Consider the following 20,677-nt stretch of genomic DNA (forward strand, 5'->3'; position numbering starts at 1 on the left):
CAGAGAGATTTGAATTTTATGCGATTCTTAACTCTTAGCCAGTGCAGATGGGCGACGACTGGGAATGTTAAGCAAGATTCTGGCCGCTGCATTTTGCACGGACTGCATTTTTGCTAGAATCTGTTCCTGTGTGCCAAGAAAGAGGGCATTGCCATAGTCCAATTTTGAGAAGACAAGGGTGGTAATCATAGTTTTCCCAGCTCCTGCTGGGAGGTACGGCAGCAGTTTTCTAATTTTTCTTAGCATGAAAAATGATGAAGAGACCACCTTGTTCACATGGTGTTTGAACAGCAGTTTATTATCGAACACAACACCGAGGTTTCCGACCTTGGCAACCGGGGTCGTGGGTGGGCCCATTTCACTGGGCCACCAGCTGGAGGACCATTCTGGTGCAAGGTTGCCAAAGGTCATAACCTCGGTCTTGTCCGAATTAAGCTTCAAGCAATTACTGGACATCCATGAACTGATGGTCCTCATTCCTTCCTGAAATCTTGCAGCCACAGCTGGCCCGTCTTTGTATATTGCCAACACCAATTGGGTATCATCCGCATAGGTGGTTAAGCGGAGACCCTGAGCTTTAATGACTCTCGACAAATCTGCCACATATATATTAAATAAAGTGGGACTTAGTGCGGAGCCCTGCGGAACCCCACACGGTAGGGTAAATGTTGGCGAGTAGAAGGATCCTAGTTTTACTGCCTGGGTACGATTTGCCAAAAAGGAGGCAATGAGGTCCTTGGCCTGATGGGTCACTCCCAGGGAGGTGACACGGTCGATCAGGATGGAATGATCGACCGTGTCAAAGGCGGCAGAGAGATCTAGAAGAACCAGGATCGCTGCCCCGCCCTGGTCCAGTATGGTCCTGATCTCAACTGAGGCCTTTATCAAAGCCGTCTCAGTCCCATGACCCTTCCTGAAACCAAACTGGGTGTCATCTAGAAGCTGATGATGATCGATGAAATTCGCCAGTTGTTTATTCATGATGGATTCGAATATTTTGGCCGGGAAGGGGAGGGAAGCAATTGGTCTGTAGTTGACTGAATCAGAGGGATCCAGAGAGGGTTTCTTTAACAATGGGTTGATGATCGCAGTTTTCCAGATTTCAGGGTATATACCTGTTTGGAAGATGGAATTGCACAGGTCTGTGAGAGGGAAGGCAATAACCTCTTTTAAGGCACACAAGATGGAAGGGGGACATGGATCTAGAGGAGACCCTGATTTAATAGAATTGATTAGGATAGTAATCTGATCTGCCGTTGTCGGAAGGAAATTAGAAAAGAGAGGGGTGAGGGGGAGGGACTGAGAGGGAGGTTCAACATGATCAGAACTCGTTGCAGGGGAAAAAGATGAGTAGATATTCGTAACCTTGGTAAGGAAGAAGTTAGCCAGCGTATTACAAAGGTCTTGAGATGGTTCATTTAAAAGGCCTACTGGAGGATTGGAGAGAGCTTCAATCACTTGAAAAAGCCTTCTAGACGAATTCTGAGCAGATTCAATCTGTGGGCTTGGAGAAGCCGAAGGAACGGCGGAAGTCTTTCCGTCCATACCAAAGGCGCTACTCCCCCCAGCGATTCCAGCGAGGGCAGGGTCGCCAAGCTGGACAACAGCGGCAGCAACAACAACAATACCAGAGACAGCCCTTCCAGAAGCGTCAGAGGGGCAGAGGCAACCAGCATTCCGCATCGGGGAATAAGGGCCCGGCTGGGTTGAAGCCCTGAGGGATTACTTCCCCTTCTTCTGTTACCCACTCTGGTGGGGGGAAGCATTCAGAATTACCAGGCAGAGTGGAGAAAAATTACTCCGGACAAGTGGGTGCTGAATAATGTTTGCAATGGATACAGTCTACGTTTTCTAAGCCCTCCTCCAGTTATCCCACCGGTTCGCTCGCAGTACCTGTTGCACGAACTTTAAGCGGAGGCTGATACCCTGTTACGAAAAAGGGCGATAGAAGGCGTCCCTCTGTCTCAAAGGGGAAAGGGTCTATACTCAAGGTTCTTTCTTGTGCGAGTTCAGGCCCATTCTGGATTTGCGACAAGCAAACAAATGGATTTGCATGGAGAGATTTTTCATGCTGTCCTTGCACCAGATTTACCCTCAGCTGCATCGAGGAGACTGGCTTTGCACATTAGATCTACAGGATGCCTACTTCCATGTGCCCATTGCACAGAAACATCGGACGTTCCTGTGCTTCCTAGTCGGCAACAATCACTATCAGTACACCGTACTTGGTTTGGTCTGAAGTCTGCACCCAGAACGTTTTCGAAATGCATGGCGCTGGTGGCAGCGCACCTGAGGAAGAACAAGGTGTTTGTCTATTCGTACCTGGACAACTGGTTGATCAAAGCCTCCACCTTCCAGGAAGCGCAATTGCATTTCAACAGGACGGCTGTTCTGTTGAACCAACTGGGTCTGCACATCAACATGTCCAAGTCCGTTCCGACTCCTGTTTAGTGTCTGCAGTACTTAGGAGCCTCCATCGATACTCTCAGAGCAAGCGTGTGTCCTTCAGAGGAGCGACGCTTATCGATCCTTCTGAAGGCTAAGACTCTCATGTCCGTTCCTTAAACGACGGTGAGGACAGTGTCGTCTCTCCTGGGGTCGATGGCTTCTTGCATCTTCCTCACACCACATGCACGCCTCCACATGAGACCGCTGCAGGAATGTCTGGAGGATCAATGGGACCAGAAAAGAGGGAGCTGGGAGGACAGGATCACACTGTCTCAGCACGCTCAGCAGTCCCTGAAGTGGTGGTGTTCAGCAGAGAATCTCCTCAAGGGGGTTCCATTCCACAAGGACATTCCAATACAGACCATTGTGAGGGATGCTTCTCGCCAGGGCTGGGGAGTGCATTCGGACCACCTGCAGATCCAAGGAATGTGGTCACAGGCGGAGTCCACGTATCCTATCAATTTTCTGGAACTCAGAGCTGTTCATTTGGCGCTGAAAGCCTTTCATCCGTCCTTCCGGACCAGCTCGCTGCTTGTACAGACGGACAATACGACCACAATGTATTACCTCAACAAGCAGGGGGGCTCGAGATCGCGCACACTGTCTCAGGAAGCGCAAGCGACCTGGCACTGGCTGCTAGCCAGAGGACTGACTATAACGGCTACCCATCTACAAGTTGTGCAGAATGCTCAGGCGGACGCACTCAGCAGGCTCGTTCAGGAAAACCAAGAGTGGGTCCTAAACAACGAGGTGCAAGGTAACATCTTCGCTAGGGGCACTCCAGGAATAGATCTGTTTGCCACCGCCGACAACAGCAAATGCCGAGACTTCGCCTCCAGGTTTTACCAACCGGGGACTCTGGGGAATGCACTATGGATCAGCTGGTCGAACAGCTTTCTGTACGCTTTTCCACCCATTCACCTGATTCCAGCAGGGCTCATCAAGCTGTCTCAATCCAGAGCGCGAATGATGCTCATTGCTCCGGAGTGGCCTCGACTGTGGTGGTTCACAGACCTGCTCCACCGGTCTCTCCAACCCCATCTGCGGCTTCCATGTCGGCCGGACCTTCTAACGAAGTTCGGGGGCAGATGGTGCACCGCAACATCTCATCGTTGAGTTTGGAGGTTTGGCTCCTGAGATAATACAGTATGGACACTTGAACTTGCCTGACAACTTCATGGAAATACTGAAGGAGGCTAAGAGACCATCCACCAGGACCTCCTATGCCTACAAGTGGAAAAGGTTCTGCATTTGGTGCATGTCCAAGAATGCTGACCCGACCTCCTGCAAGGAAGATGTCATCCTTCCATATCTCCTGCATTTAGCGAAATCTGGCCTTAATTTCCATTCTTTTCAAGGTTCACCTCGCAGCATTAACTGCGTATAGGAAATGCCCTTCACAAACATCCAGATACCTGTAATTAAAGATTTTTTGGAGGGTTTGAAGAAGTTATTTCCCCCCATTGGGCGTCCTTCACCTTCGTGGGAGCTGAATGTGGTGCTGTCAAGGTTGATGAAGGAGCATTTTGAGCCTATTCATAAGGCTTTGCTACAGCATTTGTCCTGGAAGGCGGCTTTCCTTGTGGCTATAACATCGCTCGCAGGGTGAGTGAGATATAGGCTCTGTGTTGTCGGGAGCCCTATACTGTATTTAATGCTTCCAAGCTTGTCATGAGGACTCACCCTAAGTTTCACCCTAAAGTGATATCTGATTTCCATGTCAACCAGACAATCACGTTACCTACATTTTTTCAACATCCTTCCTCTCCGGCGGAGAGGTCCCTTCATTCACTTGATGTGAGGCAGGTGTTGAAATTCTACTTAGATAAGACATTCGTAGGCCAGATCAGTTGTTTGTGAATTACGGTTCAGTCAGGACTGGCCTTGCCACCTCCAAACAGTCCATATCTAGGTGGATTGTGTCCTGTATACAACTTTGTTACCAGAAGGCTAACAAGACTAGGGGGTAAGCCTAAGGCTCATTCGACTAGAGGCAAAGTGGCTACAGCAGCTTTGCTACGTAACGTTCCCATTGCAGACATCTGTAGAGCGACTACGTGGAAGTCTGTCCACACATTTGCTAAACATTACTGCCTGGATTCTGATGCCAGGACAGATGCGCAAGTTGGGCAGGCTTCGCTGAGGAATTTATTTGCTCAGTGAGGATTTTTCTTCTACTTTTCTTCCACCGCTGGATTTGGTTGTTGGGATGGGCTTGCCATTCTACTCACAGATTATGACTATAAACAGAGATCCCCTACTACAGAAGGAGTAGTTTCTTACCTGTAACTCCAGTTCTGTAGTAGGGGTATCTCTGTGATATGTATAGATCAAAGGGAGAGAGAGGACTAGATAAGCTAGGCCCGATCCCCTGTTTTATATGTACATATATCAATAAGGACTAGCTAGTTAAGTAAAAAATAGAAGAAGACTCTGTTAGGTACGTCGTGGAGCAACATAGAGTGGGGAAAAGGCATTGTTTTCCTCATAAAGCCCTCACCCACCGACCTAGTCGGTGGCATGCTTCATCATCGGGCCCACCACAGTGTCACCGAATGTGCCCCGGGTGTGCTTCAACGCCAGGAGACTGCGGAGCTGGTATGTTGCTGAGTGTGCAGTGAAAAGGGGTGAGAAGGTGTAGATTAAAAGCTATGCAGGAGGTCCCAGCACCCGAGGGTTGTTTATCTTTAATGAACTGGGCCTCTGCTAGCAGATAAAAAGGCAAAGGTTATGACGGGCGCCGCGGAAGGACGAATAGGTCCAAGGAGGAACCAGACCGAAAATCTCGGTCTCTTTCTCTGCCAAGCGACCCATGAAGCTTTTTACAAGGAAAAACAGATCAAGCTTGAGGGAATCCCCTCTAACAGTTACAGCGCCTTAGCGAGCGCCACACATAGCCAAAACACCACTTTCACTTAAATTAAGTTTATTTTGCACCTTTCACATAGTAAATGGTCCTGAGGAAAGCCAGCTTAAATTCAACAAGGCACTGGCTGAAACATGTAGACCGCACAAGACGCTGGAGGTCATAATCAGCACTCCATCACGTCTCCTTGCCTTTTTATCTGCTAGCAGAGGCCCAGTTCATTAAAGATAAACAACCCTCGGGTGCTGGGACCTCCTGCATAGCTTTTAATCTACACCTTCTCACCCCTATTCACCGCACACTCAGCAACATACCAGCTCCGCAGTCTCCTAGCGTTGAAGCACACCCGGGGCACATTCGGTGCCACTGTGGTGGGCCCGATGATGAAGCATGCCACCGACTAGGTCGGTGGGTGAGGGCTTTATGAGGAAAACAATGCCTTTTCCCCACTCTATGTTGCTCCACGACGTACCTAACAGAGTCTTCTTCTATTTTTTACTTAACTAGCTAGTCCTTATTGATATATGTATCTCTGTGATAGTCATAAGAGACCCACCCTCCTCCCCGGTGGAAGAAAACGTTTTTCTTGGATGCTACAGGCCTGGCTTTAAGGGACCTTCAAAAAGAATTGAAAGTAACTTGCCTTTGGCTGTGCATCATGGGATACCGAGGGTCTCTGGAGGCGTCTTTAAGGCACGGTATCCCCTTTCCAGACACATAATGGCAGCCTATGAGGCTAGTCTGTCCAACCCTTCCTCTCTATCATGTCAAAGGATTTTTGTGAAGGGGAGTTTCTCTATGTGTGGTGAAACTCGGTAAAATGTGTAAATTTAATGATATTATTTTGCTATCCTTTTCACTTCAGGATGAAGTGCTGGCCAATGTAGCCTTGTTAATGTCAGGCTGCATTATTTGTCTTTCATTTTCTCTTAAGTGTCTATGCAAGACTGCAGAAGAAGACGACTTAAGAGACTTTTTTGATTGCTCCGGGGTCCCCGCGCATGGGTGGGACTATTCACAGATTATGACTATCACAGAGATACCCCTATTACAGAACTGGAGTTTGTCATGTGATTAAACTACAAACACTTTAATTGCAACTGCCCCCCACCACCTTTTCCCCAGACAGATCGGCGCTGAGGACTCTGGCAATCTTCTTACCTACAGTCTTGACTCCCCTGCAGGTTGCCTTTAAAAAAAAAAAAAAAGTTCCCACACAAGCACAGGGATAATTTACTGTTTATGGATTTATAGAGAATAGTCATTGCAGAGAACTGAGATAACAGGTAAGTAACCTTTTCTTGTTTTGTCGTCTGTAGATCCCGGAGAGTTTACGTACTAGTCGTTGACTAGTACAGGGTCACATTGTGTGGTGCTGTGCTAATCTATGTGGTCCAATTCTCAGATCTAGTCAGGAGCATTTTGGAACACTAGTTTCATCATAATTGAATGGCACATAAAAATCAGAAAGGAATAAAGACCTTCAAAGGTGGTTTTTCCCACCCTTATTCCTGAATTATTAAAAACAGTGGTTTGTTTTCTTCAAGCTGAAAAGATTCTCTGCTTCTTAACAATATTATCCAGTTCTGGTTACCACACACTCTCATTTTGGTAGGCAAAATGTGTTTCAGCCTTAACACTAGTCCGCTACATGGCGAGAGAATGCAAATCGTGATCATGGTCACAGGTAAGTGCCTTCTTAGATTCTTAACTATCCAGAAGTTATAACAGTAATGAGGACAGGGTAATAAGAACAGTCTGTGAAAAGCAACTTGGTTCAGCACATCAGAATGTGCGTGTTCTTAAGTGGATTTAGTTGCTGTTGCTCAGGCTCCCATTATGTATCTTCCCAAGCATCCTCTTATCCACCTGTGGCTTTCTGTCTATCTTCCTCTACCCAGCCTCCACGGCAGAGCAGCAGTCTGTCTGCAGAGTCAAGTCGCAATTTGCTAATCTGCCTACTCTGGGTGCTGAAGAATGCAGAAGAGGATGTGCTGGAAAAATGGTTCACGGACCTTTCCACGCTGCATATCAGCCGGCTGCTGGACCTGCTGTACCTCTGTGTCTCCTGCTTCGAGTACAAGGTAAGGGAAGAAGGAAACGCCTTTGATATCTGCTTTAATCAAGAATAGCGGATGGATTTGTACAAAGAAAGCTGTGCACTGGTGGTAGTCCTAGTAGGTAGAGGTAGTTTTGAGCTGCCAGATTACACCACATCCCTGAGTAGGCAATCGCTCCCCCCCACCCTCCACCCCCAGTATTTAAGAAGTCACCATATTTTGGAAAGAGCAGTCAAATGTAAGCACTCAGAAAAAAGGAAAAAACGCTTCTACCATATTACTTTAGTGCCATAGCCATGGATCGACAAAGCCTCGAATCTCCGCTCCATTAGAGTTGATGGCATCTGATATGGATTGCTGAAGTCCAGCTGTTGAAAATTTGGGTTTAGCATGTTTGGGAACAGTTGTGCATCCTGTGGCACCTGCCCCTCTTATTCCTTTTAGCCACCCTATGATCAAGAATGTGAGAACTAGGATACCCTTTTGATGTATTAAAATGGGTATGTTCAGACCACAGGGAGCAACCAAATGCACAGTCTGTCTGCAGCTCCCACTCTGCTTCATAATGAGCATAGAATGTCGATTGTTTTGTAAGTGGAAGTTGCTTCTTGCATTTTGTGTCCAAAGGTTTACTTGGAAGAACTGAGTCTGGTCATTGGGGGGGGGGGGGTGAGGGAGGTGGTGTGTGTGTGTGTATGTGTGTCTGTATGTGTGTTTATGTGTGTCTGTGTGTGTCTCTTGCCTATATCCAACACTGTTGTTACTGGCTCTGATGTAGTCTAAATGTGGCCTGGGCTGCACTCTCTGTGCATGTGCCTCACCATGTGACAGAATAAGTGAATCTCTTTTGACTCTCTGATAATGTTTTTGCATAACTCTGATGGTCTGAGCTCCTTCTTCGTCCTTGCATCCGTCAGAACATTTCTACCAACTTTTAGGAGTCACCCTTTTCTGCGATTACTTTGTGAGGTAGAGGTGAGCTAGCAGGGCTCCTGTCTAGGCACATTTGTGCTAGATGTTGCAGCCCTAATTTGAGCTGAGGGCTGTTTGTTAGTTATGACGAAATTGCTTCCAGGCTGGTATGATGTCAGTGGGAAGAAGTGTGCTTTTTTAACTAGCACCCCACAATAGAAGTTTGGGTAGATAGATTAGAGGGACTATCTTTCCAGGGAATGACCACACTCTGGACCAATCCCGGAGCAGACAAGGCTTTGTGCCTCACTGTAGGAAGGTCCCCTTTTTTGACATGGTCACTACCACTTTTTGCCTAGTATCTGATGCAATTTTGACAGGAGAGCACTGGGTTCCTGCTATCTTGGTCTCCAGTGCCAGATCTCTTTCCCTAAAACTGTACAATTGTTCCCCCAATTGGCAAAACCTTTCATACTCCTTGAAGTCCCTAGTAAATGGTACCCCTGGTACCTAGGGCAAGGAAGCTAAAGAGGGTTCCTAAGGGCTGCAACAAGTATTGTGCCACCCTAGGGAGCCCATCATCACACTCATGCAAACTCCACTGCAGGCTGCGTACCTGGTGCAGAGAAAAGTGAGGACACAACATGGCACACCTCCTGTGTGCCATGCCTGCAGACACTGCATGTAATATAAGTAAGTCGCCCCTACAGCAGACCTTGCAGCCCTAAGGCTGGGTGCATTAAAGTACACGTGAAGAAATATCTTCATGAGCAGCTATGGCCCTGTAATGTCTTAAGTCGAAACTTAGATATTACAAGTGAACAGGGAAGCCATTTTAAGTGCATGTGCTGGACACCGGTGTTTACGAGTTCCCCAGCTACATGATTGCTTCACTGAAACTAGAGATGTTTCGGATCAATCATCTCATATTAAACTCACATTGATTTCAGTGATGTATTTATTTATACATGCACCCATAGGGCACCTTACCGGTGCTCTCTGAAAGCCTACCAACTACTAGTGTGCTGGCGGACTGGTGTAGACAAGCCTGCCACCACAGACAGGTTTCTGAGCCCATGCAGGTGAGAGCCAGCGATCTCTGAGGGCAGAAACAATCCCTGCTCCGGCTGGAGGTGTTGTAATCTCCTCCAAGCAGGATGGCTAAGTGATCAGCATATTAAGGCAGGAAGCTTCAAAGGCCTTTGCTGCCTTTGATATGCAACCCAAAGCTTCCCCAGACAGGGTAAATGCCACCACCTGCCCGGACCTATTTGGCACCAGGACGGGTGGGAAAATTAGCTAGTCAGGAGACGTGTTCCCCTCTCAGGGTAGTTTCACCTCTAAGGTGGACTACCTGATGTGAACACGAAATTTGGAATTCCACCATCTTAGTTTTGACGGAATTATGCTCTCTGGGTCAGGGTTATGCCCACTTCCCAAAGGAAGTGACCATATAGAGGGTGTAGGCACCCTAAAGGTAAGTAGCCTATTGGCTACTACATGTCACTCCCCTTAATGGCCTTAAATTAAGTATTTAATTGGCACCCCTGACACCAGGAACATAAATTGGATGGATACAGAAGTAGAGGACAAAGAAAAGGTGCGAGAACTAAAGACTTGATGTGGAATCCTGGCGACAAATCCTGCTTGCCTGCACCAGTCTCAACTGCCATGACCAGTGACTCGTCCTGCAGCTGAACAGCTTCCAAGAACCCCGGGAGACTACCAGTCATTCGCAAATTGCCAGCAATCTCCCTCAGAGTAGAGTATCCACTCGTCTGCAGGCACCAAAAACACAAAGTCTGGTTTACCGAGTTGCCTCTCCCGGCCAGCTCAACGCACCAGCCTCCCAAGAAGAGGACCATGTGCTCCTGAAGGTGAGATCTACCCCCCCAATTCACCCACGAAGTGAGAGGACTCCAGATCCAACTGAAATCGCATACCTGGGTACCAGACCCCTTGCAGCAAACCGAGCCTGTGAGAGTCCAATCCAGACTCCCACTGCACCGGGACGTCAGCACCACAGAAGCCCACCTTCAGAGTGGCCCAGCTGTCCTGATTTTGCACCCTCAACTGACGGAACCGATGACCGCAATGCCCAAGGACACACAAAGCCCAGATGACTTTTCTACTCTGCACCCGAGCGCCCTAGCATGGGTACCCAGGAACCGGCTGTGCCCTCTTGTCCCCAAAACCCGGGTGACCTGAGCCCCCTGTTGGGAGCTCCCGGATGTGTCCCCCTCTGCAGCCTATTTCTAGGGGCCACCCTTCGTTCTACCGGCGTAGCGTGCACAGCTACCAATCCAACCAGCACCTCTGCACCCGGATCCCCCAGGTCAGGTAACTGCTGGTGGTACTTTAGACTGTGCCCTCCTGCTGCCCTAAGACCGAAGAAGACCCCAAGAAACAGACCGTAAATAACTGTGTGCAACATATGCCTTTACTCCCATAGGGATTCAATGCTGCATAAAGACGCATTTAAGTGAACTGTTTACTTGTGAAAATTCACATTATAAAAAAATACTTGCCTGATAACGAAGTTCTTGGTATCAAAATTGATATAAAAACACAAGTTATTTTTCTAAATTGGTCTTGGTTTTATTCTTGAGTGTGTGTCTCATTTATTGCCTCTGTGAGTACAAATGCTTAGCACTGCCCTCTGATAAGCCTAAACTGCTCACCAACACTACCACAAAAGAGAGCTTTTAGTGTTATCATTTTTGCCTCTGTAAACCAATAAAGGCTGCCTAGAATCTACACAGTGTACCTTGTTTTGGTCCACTATATAAAGATGTAGCTTCCTACAATCACTCACTGACTTCCTTCCCCAAGGGCCTGAGTGGGGGACCCGCCTGCCAGCCAGTCTGAAGCTGTGCATTCCTGTAATTAGATACAATACTCCTATTCTTGCTTGATTTTAAGTAAAATGTGTTGCTCTGATAAGCCGAAGTGCATAATTATGGGCCACCATGACACTTCTGATCCACTTGTGAAAGAAACAGTCACTATATTCCCCAATACTGTAATTGCACATCCACATTTGCTGTGGGTGAGTTGTTTTGGTTTTTGCTCATCTTAGATGTCTGTAATCTGGTTATTCCTAAACCTTTCCATATTGTACTAGTGGCAATAGAGTATCTAGGCAGTGCTGTGTTTGTCTCTATTATAGTCTATCTCTGTGCCCGAACTTAAAGATGCAGATCATTCCCAACTATGATACCCAGGAAGTACTTTATCGGGAACTGCTCTGCTCACCTATGAAAGGTAGTTTCGGAAAATAGCTTCTGGAGTGCTGCTTGGAAAGGTGGGCTAACAAGATTCTGCGAGAAGGCCTGCTCTGTATATTCTGGAGCATGAGCCGCTGGTGGTGAGGCTTACAGCCTCAGCAAAGTACATCTCCGTAGCAGATTGGCAAGACAGTGTTTAGATTTCAGGAATGGTCTGTTAGTGGTGGACATGTGTGGTGCTTTTGGGACATCTCTTCTGTGAAGGAAAAAGGGAAGCATGTTCATCCCAGGGAAAAGGGGAGGGACACTCTCTATGCGTGTGACTGTATGCTGCCCCTGACTGACAGGTATAACTGTCTCCCCCTTCCAACCATTGAGATGGTCTGCCAAATAGCAGAAGCCTAAAAGCCTTTATGTAGCTCGATGGCCACTGCAGAGGTCTAAGCAGAATTTTTAGGTCTCGCCTGTCGATGCGCATGCGCATCGAGCAAGCGAGACTATAGGGGCTCATCGACTCTTTATCTAACTTGCAAGGAATCGTGGCGATTCCTTGCAGTGCCCGTGACTTTTAAGCTCAATGCGCATGTGCATTGAGCTTAAAAGCGCGTGCACAGCCGCCCGCATTCCTCCGACACCTTTGAAGTGAAGCTTAGCTTCACTTCAAAGGCCCGGCTTCTTCACACCCACATGCCGCTCTGCCCCGCTCCGCCCCCTCCCCTGAGTCAGCACTGCAGAGAAAGCCGCCTCACGCTTTGAAGCCTGTGCATCGGCCATTATCTTTCGCCTTCCTTCTCGCTCACTTAAAATGGCTTTCCAGTCACCACGGGTGGCGGCAACACGAAGCGCAAGTCTTTTGTTGCTTCGAACGAGATATGCAAGTAGCCAGCCTGAACGCCTCACCCCGGATTCCTCTGTTTGTACACGCTTGATATATTTTATTCCTGCAGTATTTGTTAGGCTTCGGTGGGAGAAATGACACTCATTTCGCGTACACAAATGTTTTTTTGAATCTGAGCATATTTATACAGAAGCCCTTGTGTTGTATGGAAATGAGATTAAACGTGTATTACCACCTCCAAACCTTATTGTTTTTATTCTTTTCTATTTGCCTCGTACAACGCATTTTGCACCTTCAATACAAGAACTATCGCATATGGCTACACGTCTAGGCAGGAGGAGTACATGATTTCGAGAATGCCCTATTAAACTGCATTATTTTGGCGTATACCATAAAATCGGTGCAACTCCCACGGTCTGACTACCAGTTACAGTCCCCAGGGGGTTATTTCTCCATAAGACCCTAGTACTGTTCGTGGTCTTTGCAGTTGTGTCGCACGTGCATTCGGCTTCTGTGTACGACTCCGGCCTCAGTCTCTACCTGGGGGAGGGGGTGGGCTGGGCAGCTCGGTTCTCCTGCCTGTGAGCGTCGCACGCACTATGCTTGTCGCAGCTCTACACAATGCTTGTCGCAGCTCTACACATTTCACGCACCGGGCGCCACGTGTTTGAGTATATCTCACGCACCCTGAATCTCGTACAGGCATGGTACCGGTGTTCACCTCACACACTTTGTTTTTGAGAGTCACACACAACACGCTTATGTTTCCGAGTATCTCACACTATTCCTGCGTCTGTGAGCATCTTCCATGTTATTTTTTTCATTTATTTTATTTAATGCGATTTTATATAGCGCGAATATTATCCAAGGTGTCAGAGCGCTTTACAGGGGCATCACAGGCACACACCAGGCGTCTCGAGAGCGTCAGACTCGCCCATACTCGGCGTCTATCTCACACCCGTGTGTGTGAGCCTCTCGCGCTCTGAGCGGTTCACACGCACTGTACACGCTCGTATTCTCACACCAGGGTTACCCTGTGTGGTAAAATCACACACAGGGCTCGTTTGTTGGCACCTCACACCAGTTTCCCATGTTAACGATCTTTTCCCACCTCACACTTCTGTGTTTCTATTCCTTCTCCACCTTCCCGTGTGTGAGGAGCCCCACGCATTACATACAAAATGCTTCATGTGTTTGTCTCCCACATACTTGAGTTTGTTGTGCTTGTGTTGTGAGCATCTCATGCACTGCTCTTTTGTGACCTCGTGCGGTGTACTCGCTTGGAAATGTTTCTCACAGTTTTCAAGTATCTCCCTCGGGCTCTCGTGCTGTGTTCATCGCAAACACCACACTTCTGAGTACCACCCACACACAGCCACCTCGTTCTGTATATCGAACTATGCTCATCATTGTGCATTTCCCGCTCCACATCAGGGCTTCTCGCGCGTGTAACTGTATCTCACACACGCCCGCGCATCCTAGCATCTGGCATGCTGCAAGCTTTTCATATTTGTAAGGTTCTCGCACCGTGCGTCTCCTTTTGCACCTCACTATGATACAGGCGTGAGGCGTCTCATAACTCACTCACCCTCACTCACACTCACTCACACTCAGTCACTCTCACTCACACTCAGTCACCCTCACTCACCCTCACTCACCCTCACTCACCCTCAACCCCTCACTCACCCTCACTCATCCTCACTCACCCTCAACACCTCACCCTCACCCTCACCCACCCTCAACCCCTCACCCTAACTCACAATAACCCTCCCTCACCCTCACCCTCACTCACTCTCACTCTCACTCACCCTCAACACCTCACTCACCCTCAACACCTCACCCTCACACAGTGCAATAGGTCTCACAGGATTTTTAGTTAAAGCTTTTACAAATGTTTATTGCTTTTTTGATTTGTAATTCTTTAGCATTGGCTACAAAAAATAAAAATGCAAAAGATTTACAACAAAAAACCCATAAACAATTCTAAATGCACTAACTCTAATGCTGCGAGACCTATTGCATTTCCAATGCTTGTTAGATCACTGGTTCCAATCCCACTTGAGCTAAACCGGCCTTCCATCCTTCTGGGCTTTATAAAAATGCATACCTTTGAATCCCATAATAGCTGGCATTGTGTTAGAATATTTAGATGTTTCTGAGTTTAAGCCTTATTAAAAGGACAAGTTGTTAATGTTATCATTATTACCTTTACTTCCCTCTCTTTTTCTTGTGGTGCATCTCTGTCCCACTACAGGGTAAGAAAACCTTTGAGCGCATTAACAGTCTGACCTTCAAGAAGTCCTTGGACATGAAGGCCCGACTGGAGGAAGCAATCCTGGGCACGATTGGGGCGAGACAAGAGATGGTGCGGCGCAGCAGAGGTGAGTGTGCATGATGTCGTAAACTCGTAAAGTATATTAGAGTGCTTAGTCTGTCTGAGGCTGATGTCTGACTGTGTCTCTTTTTTTGTCATTCACCCTGTCGTTCTCCCCATTATTTGCTTTGTCTAGCGCAAAATGCGAAGTCAACAGTAATTCTGTACTTCCCAACCCTTAAAGCCTTCGAAATAAAACTGGAAATTCACAAGCACTAATTGGGCACTCTGGCATGTTACATTATCAATCAACAGTGCCCTTCTGTGGGCATTGAGGATCATAGTTCACTGAGAAAACCGTTCCATCTCTGAGAAGAATACTGCAAATACTGACCGCTTTCTACAAGACTTAAGTCATGCATTACCTTTTACCCCAGAAAGGAGTATGGGGCCTTGCATGAGATTTAGTATGGTTCACGGAGGAGACGCTGGCCAACATTCTGAACAATGGTCACACAACCAAAATATCAATTCAGGACTGAGAAGATGGAAAAATCACGGAGGACCGGAACACAAAAACGTGGACAAGCATTCTATATCTATTTATTGCAATTTAAATTCCAGCAATTGCAATTTAAATCTCACTGCCTATTTCCATTGGTAGTTTTCTTTTGCACCCTTTGCAAAACACCAGGTAGGGTTGGTTGGGAGATGTGTGCTATTGATTCCATAGAAAATTCCTAAATAGTCTTGTACCCAGGGCAGAGTCCTGGCACTGGTCTCTAGTTCTTGTCACTTGTTCTGGCAAGGAGCCATAGTAGCTGAGGCCTATGGATCATTAAATATTTAGTTTGAAGGGGTTTTGTTTACGCCTTGGATTCTTGGAGTAGGCTTTTGTGAGAAAGTGCCCTCTTTCTGCATGGTTTCCCCCCACTTTTTGCTGAATTGCTTATGTGCTTTGACTGAGTGTTCCCCGGGCTCCTGCTAATCAGGTACTCACGGCCTATGTTATTTCCCTAAAACTGCATTAAAGCCTAATCCCAATTGGCATCTCTGGCTACAGGTCAGCTCCTGGTAAATTGTACCACAGGTACCCAAGGGGCTGTGACCAGAGAAGGCCTCTTAGGGCTGCAGCATGTATTGTGCCACCTTTAGAGGTCCTGTACCATTACACCCACACACTGCCTCTGCAGGCAGCGTGTTTTGGTGCATAACAAAGTGAAGAGTCGACAAGGCACACATCTCTGTGTGCCATGCCTACAACCCACTGCCCTGGCATAGATAAGTCACCCCTCTAGCTGGGTGCACTATAGCGGTGGTGAGGGTACAGATGCATGAGCCCTGTACCCCTACTTTGTCTAAGACCATTCTTAGATATTGTAAGTGCAGTGCTGCCATTAAGAGTATATGGTGCCTCCGCATAACAGCACCTGAGTTACGACGCAGCCGACCCCTGAGGTTGTAGGCCTGAGGCTGTGTAATGATGATGTATAATAAAGGTCTTAAAAAAAAAAAAAGAGTATATGGTGCTCGGAGTTTGTCATTACGAACTCCACAGCACCATAATGGCTACACTGAAAACTGAGAAGTTTGGTATCAAACTTCTCAGCACATTAAACCCACATTGATGCCAGTGTAGTATTTAATGAAAAACTCACACAGAGGACATCTTAGAGATGCCCCCTGAAAACAAACCTACCACTAGTGTCCAGGCTGAGTGGCTGCTTTAAACTGCCACCACCAGACATGTTTCTGGACCCCTGAGTCGAGAGCCTGCTGCTCTCTGGGGCCTGAAACAATGCTCATTCTGGGACTAGGTGCCAAGCCTCCTCCCCCAGGATGGGCAGGGTTCACAAAGGGGAAGCTTCAAAGGCTTGCCGCCTTTGTGAGCATCCCCAGGCCACCTGCTGCTTTCAGCAACTGGTTTTGACCCCCACTTTGGTCGGGAGAACCGGCGGGAAAAACAAGTGAGGAAGAGAGGTGCATGCCTACTTCTACCAACTCCACCCCTCAGGTAGAGGAGGCAAGGTGAAGCGCAACTCTCAGTCCCCGCCATCTTCCAGATGGGGGGACTCAGCCAACCAGGGATAGGCTCATGCCTCCCTCCCACTGGAGGGTGGCATGATAGGGGGGGGGTACCAACCCCAGGGAAAGGACCCATTGGTCCCCACCTTTTGCCTACCTGTACCGCCCCTAAAGCTAGTATTTAGGGGCACCCCTGAACCTTGCTTCCTCAGACAAGAACCTGCAACAAGAAAAGAAGAAGGACCGAACAGCCATGCCGAAGCTAACAAGAGGAAGACGCCCACTGACTTGACCCCAGACCTACCGGCCTGTCTCCACCTCGAACCTGCTCCTGTGAAATCCTGGTGTGTCCTGCAGCCAGCAGCCTCGAAAACTCTGGAGGACCTGTCTGCCTTCAACCCGAAAGAGTTTGTCTCCTATGAACACCGGGTTTGTTCATCTGCAACCTCTGGCCCTGGCCGAAAACTGCAAATCCGCGCCACTCTGCACCCGCCGTCCACGGGCCCGAGCGGGCAAACACCACAAGGAGGTCCCCCCCGGCGATCCTAACCCGAGGTCCGGCGACCCCTGACCTGCCTCGCGCCTCCAGCCAACTCCTACATCCTAAATCAAGAAGGTCCCCCCCATCGCGACCAGGAGCTGGTAAGAAGATCCGACTCCAAAAAGGCACCCCTGCACCCAACGTCCTCCGGCCTTGGGTGGCAAATCTAACAGTGCCTAACCAACCCCCAACGTTCCAACTTACCTCTCGAACTGGTGATCGCACCCAGAAGACCTTCGTCCCCAAGCCTGCAGTGCCTTTGCAAACTGCAGGTTCTCCATTGAATACAACAGGGCGCCCAACGTCGAAACAGCACTCTACACCCGGCCACCCCAGTGCCGCTCAGGGTGCACCTTTGATGCTACTTTGTTTCCCCCATTTGCCCTGAGCTAAGATCTAGGAGCTTTGCTCCCACAACCAGGTGGCCTGCTCACCAGCAGCCATCAACCTGAGGCCCCTATCCCCCATTGGATAACATTGGGTCTCAGCACTCTGCACCCGGCCGCCCTAGTGCTGCTGAGGGTGTAATAAGAGTGCATCCTTGACCCTGGGGTACCCCCGAGTCTACCTACAGAACCTCCACTCCCACTACCAAATACTTACCTGAAAACTGATAACACGATTTCCCTCCATAGGATAACACTGACTGTTTTTCTTGAAAACGTTTTTAAGTGTGGAGTTTGAAAGCCTAAAGAAAATCTTTAAAATTGCACTGTTTAACAAATACGATTTTACTTACCTGTTTACAGGAAATGTCCCAGAGTAGTGTCTAGGTATACTACTTAGTGTAAGAAAAGTAATCCAAAAAGTAACTTACCTGGTATTTTACTGAAAAGTCCATTCAAGTCTATGTACTGTATTTACAAAGTATTGCGTTTCTCTGCAACCAGGCTGTAAGTCAAAACAAAGTGCATATACAATTACAATTCAAACTGTTTACAAACTGCATTACTACTGTAAAGTATGTATTGCTTACCTGTGCCAGGCTTGCTTGGTTCTAGAAAATAAAATAAGTAAAAGAATATCTTTATGCAAAAACAATTTGTCTGAAGTTCAGGCTTTAAGTGTGTGAATTCATTTGCTGACTGAGTGTTTACAACACATGCTTAACACTGTCCTCTGATACTGCCTTACTGCTTGACCACACTACCACAAATAGAGAGTAAGGTTCTATCTAACTTTATCTCTGCCTACCTTTGGGGTTCCACTGGACTCTGTGCACACTATACCTCACTTTGGTATAGTATATACAGAGCCAGCATCCTACCGCTTTCCTCTGCCCTCAGCTTGCATTTTTCTTTGAACGCCTTCACTAAAGAAAGGTAGTCAAATCCATGTATTGAGCTGAAAACAGCAGAATGAGTAAAAGCTCTTGAAAGTAATGAAACATATTATAAAACATTGAAACCTGAAAGGTCAGTCTGCTGGGGCGAATATGGCGAGCTATGTAAGTTTGGCAGGTGCTACAACAATTCCAAAATGGCAGCCTAGGTGAATGTGAATGCATTTTCTGCCTCCGCTTATTAACACACCTGCCATGGCCTCAAACTGATGAAGGATTTGTATTTCCATATTCTTATGAAGTTTCGTGACAGTTTGCGACATCCAACTATGATGTGTCTTGAACATTATGGTCTGGTCATTGTCTAAGACTGAGTTGTATCTAATACCATGATATAAATATTTTGAATATCAAGGTAAATTGCAGTAGAACCAGGTTTGGCCTTGTTCGATGAGCTGGGAGTCTGGCTTTGTATATTTTCGTAGGGTATACGGTTGACTGCAGCTCATGTGGAGCGGTTGTGTCTTGTTCTGAGAGTCCTGGGTGTCTGATGGGCCGCCATGAGGGTTGTACTTGCTTAAATCCAAATACAAACTTTTCTTCACAGAGAGGAGTCCCTTCGGAAATCAAGAGAATGTACGCTGGAGGAAAAATATCACTCACTGGAGACAGAACTCGGACCGCGTGGACAAGTGAGTCTGAAGTTGCGCACGTGTTTCATTGGTTGTGTGGAGGCTTTTGCGTGACCTCCTTCAATATTTTCCATTTTGTTAACTTTTAACTAACCTCTCTATGTAATGTCCTGTTGACGAATATAGAGCTTTTAGGTACTTCATGTGAAGATTGCATTCCCAACTGTAGAAAGAGTATACTGTTCTTACTCCTAAACAGACACAATGTGCCAGTTTAGAGATGTCCTTCCTTGTTACATTGACACTAGATGTTCCCTGCTATAGCCTCTACGGAGTGTGCTCATATTTTGTCTTACTGCACATGCCGCCTTCTTTACTCCATGAGCTAGTTGTTAGTGAGCTTAATCAAATCTTTGTGAGATTTCAGTGCTACAATTATACAGTGCCCGATCACAACAGTTTTTTTTAACGGCAATAGGGAAATATGTGCTTGGCTCTGAGTGTAAGAGTACCTATCCTTCATGATCAAGTGCTTGTGTGCTACACTGTGAAAGGCTTTGTGCATCTTTGCTGAGCTCGCCTAGTTAGACTGCTAATAGCATAAGATCCACTCAAGTTAATTATCACATTGTTTAGTTGACTGCTAATTGCAGCGTTCCCTTGGCATTTTGATGGCATTGCATTCAGGAATTTTATTGGCACTGTACCCTATGTTGTTAATAATGTACTCACTAGGCTGTTCATGACACTGTGTCCTGAGCTGCTAATGCCACTTCTAGCAGGGCTGGTAATAGCACTGTTTCCTGTGCTATCAGAAGGACTACTTGCTAGGCTGGTTATGGCATGAGTTAGGAGGCTGTTGATTGCATTGTTCTCTAGGCTGAAGGCACTACGTGCTTGAACATCAATTGCTGTGCTCACTCCCTTGCCTGTGACACTGTTAGCTAGTTTGTTGATGTACCGCTTGCTGCAATGTTAATGTCCGGGTACACTGGGTGGACAGCTTTGCTTGCCAGTCTATTAATGACACCACTCACAAGCCTATTAATAATGGCACTGCACTTGTTGCTTGCAGGACAAAAGGTGAGCTGGAGCTCGAGTCTTTGGTGGACGGAAACCTGGCTACCGAGGCCAACCTTGTGGTCCTGGATACACTCGAGATCATTGTTCAGGTACAAGCACCAGAGCAGCCGTAAATCATAAAATGCCATGGATGCACTTGCAGGCAGTATAATATTTAGTTCTAAATTTTCCCCTTTGTCCTCTCCCTTTTCATCTTTCCCCTTCCGTCTCATTCCTGGTCTCCTCCTTATTCCTCATTGCCCTCATTCTTCTTTCTTGGTGACCCTGCCTCCTGGTTTCCATTGTCAGACGGTGATGCTGTCAGAGGCTAAGGAGAGTATCCTTGGTGGGGTCTTGCGGGTGCTGCTGCATAGCATGGCCTGCAATCAGAGCGCGTTCTTCCTACAGCACTGTTTCGCCACCCAGCGCTCTTTGGTATGCAAGGTAAGCATCTAAGTAACATTGAGGTA

General features: G+C 47.4%; 1 protein-coding gene across 8 annotated transcripts in view; it reads left to right on the forward strand.

The window, feature by feature from the left end:
- Positions 1 to 20,677, forward strand: part of DOCK6 (dedicator of cytokinesis 6) — a 439,831-nt gene that overhangs the window by 282,009 nt on the left and 137,145 nt on the right. For all 8 annotated transcript variants that reach the window (XM_078684817.1, XM_078684827.1, XM_078684835.1 and 5 more), the window contains 5 exons: positions 7,216 to 7,398; positions 14,606 to 14,732; positions 19,121 to 19,205; positions 20,221 to 20,317; positions 20,517 to 20,651. In XM_078684817.1, coding sequence (XP_078540943.1) covers positions 7,216 to 7,398; positions 14,606 to 14,732; positions 19,121 to 19,205; positions 20,221 to 20,317; positions 20,517 to 20,651 — 627 coding nt within the window. The remainder of the gene's footprint in view (positions 1 to 7,215; positions 7,399 to 14,605; positions 14,733 to 19,120; positions 19,206 to 20,220; positions 20,318 to 20,516; positions 20,652 to 20,677) is intronic.

The sequence above is a fragment of the Lissotriton helveticus genome, chromosome 1_1 (genome assembly GCF_964261635.1).
Source record: "Lissotriton helveticus chromosome 1_1, aLisHel1.1, whole genome shotgun sequence".
In the NCBI taxonomy this organism is placed as follows: Eukaryota; Metazoa; Chordata; class Amphibia; order Caudata; family Salamandridae; genus Lissotriton; species Lissotriton helveticus.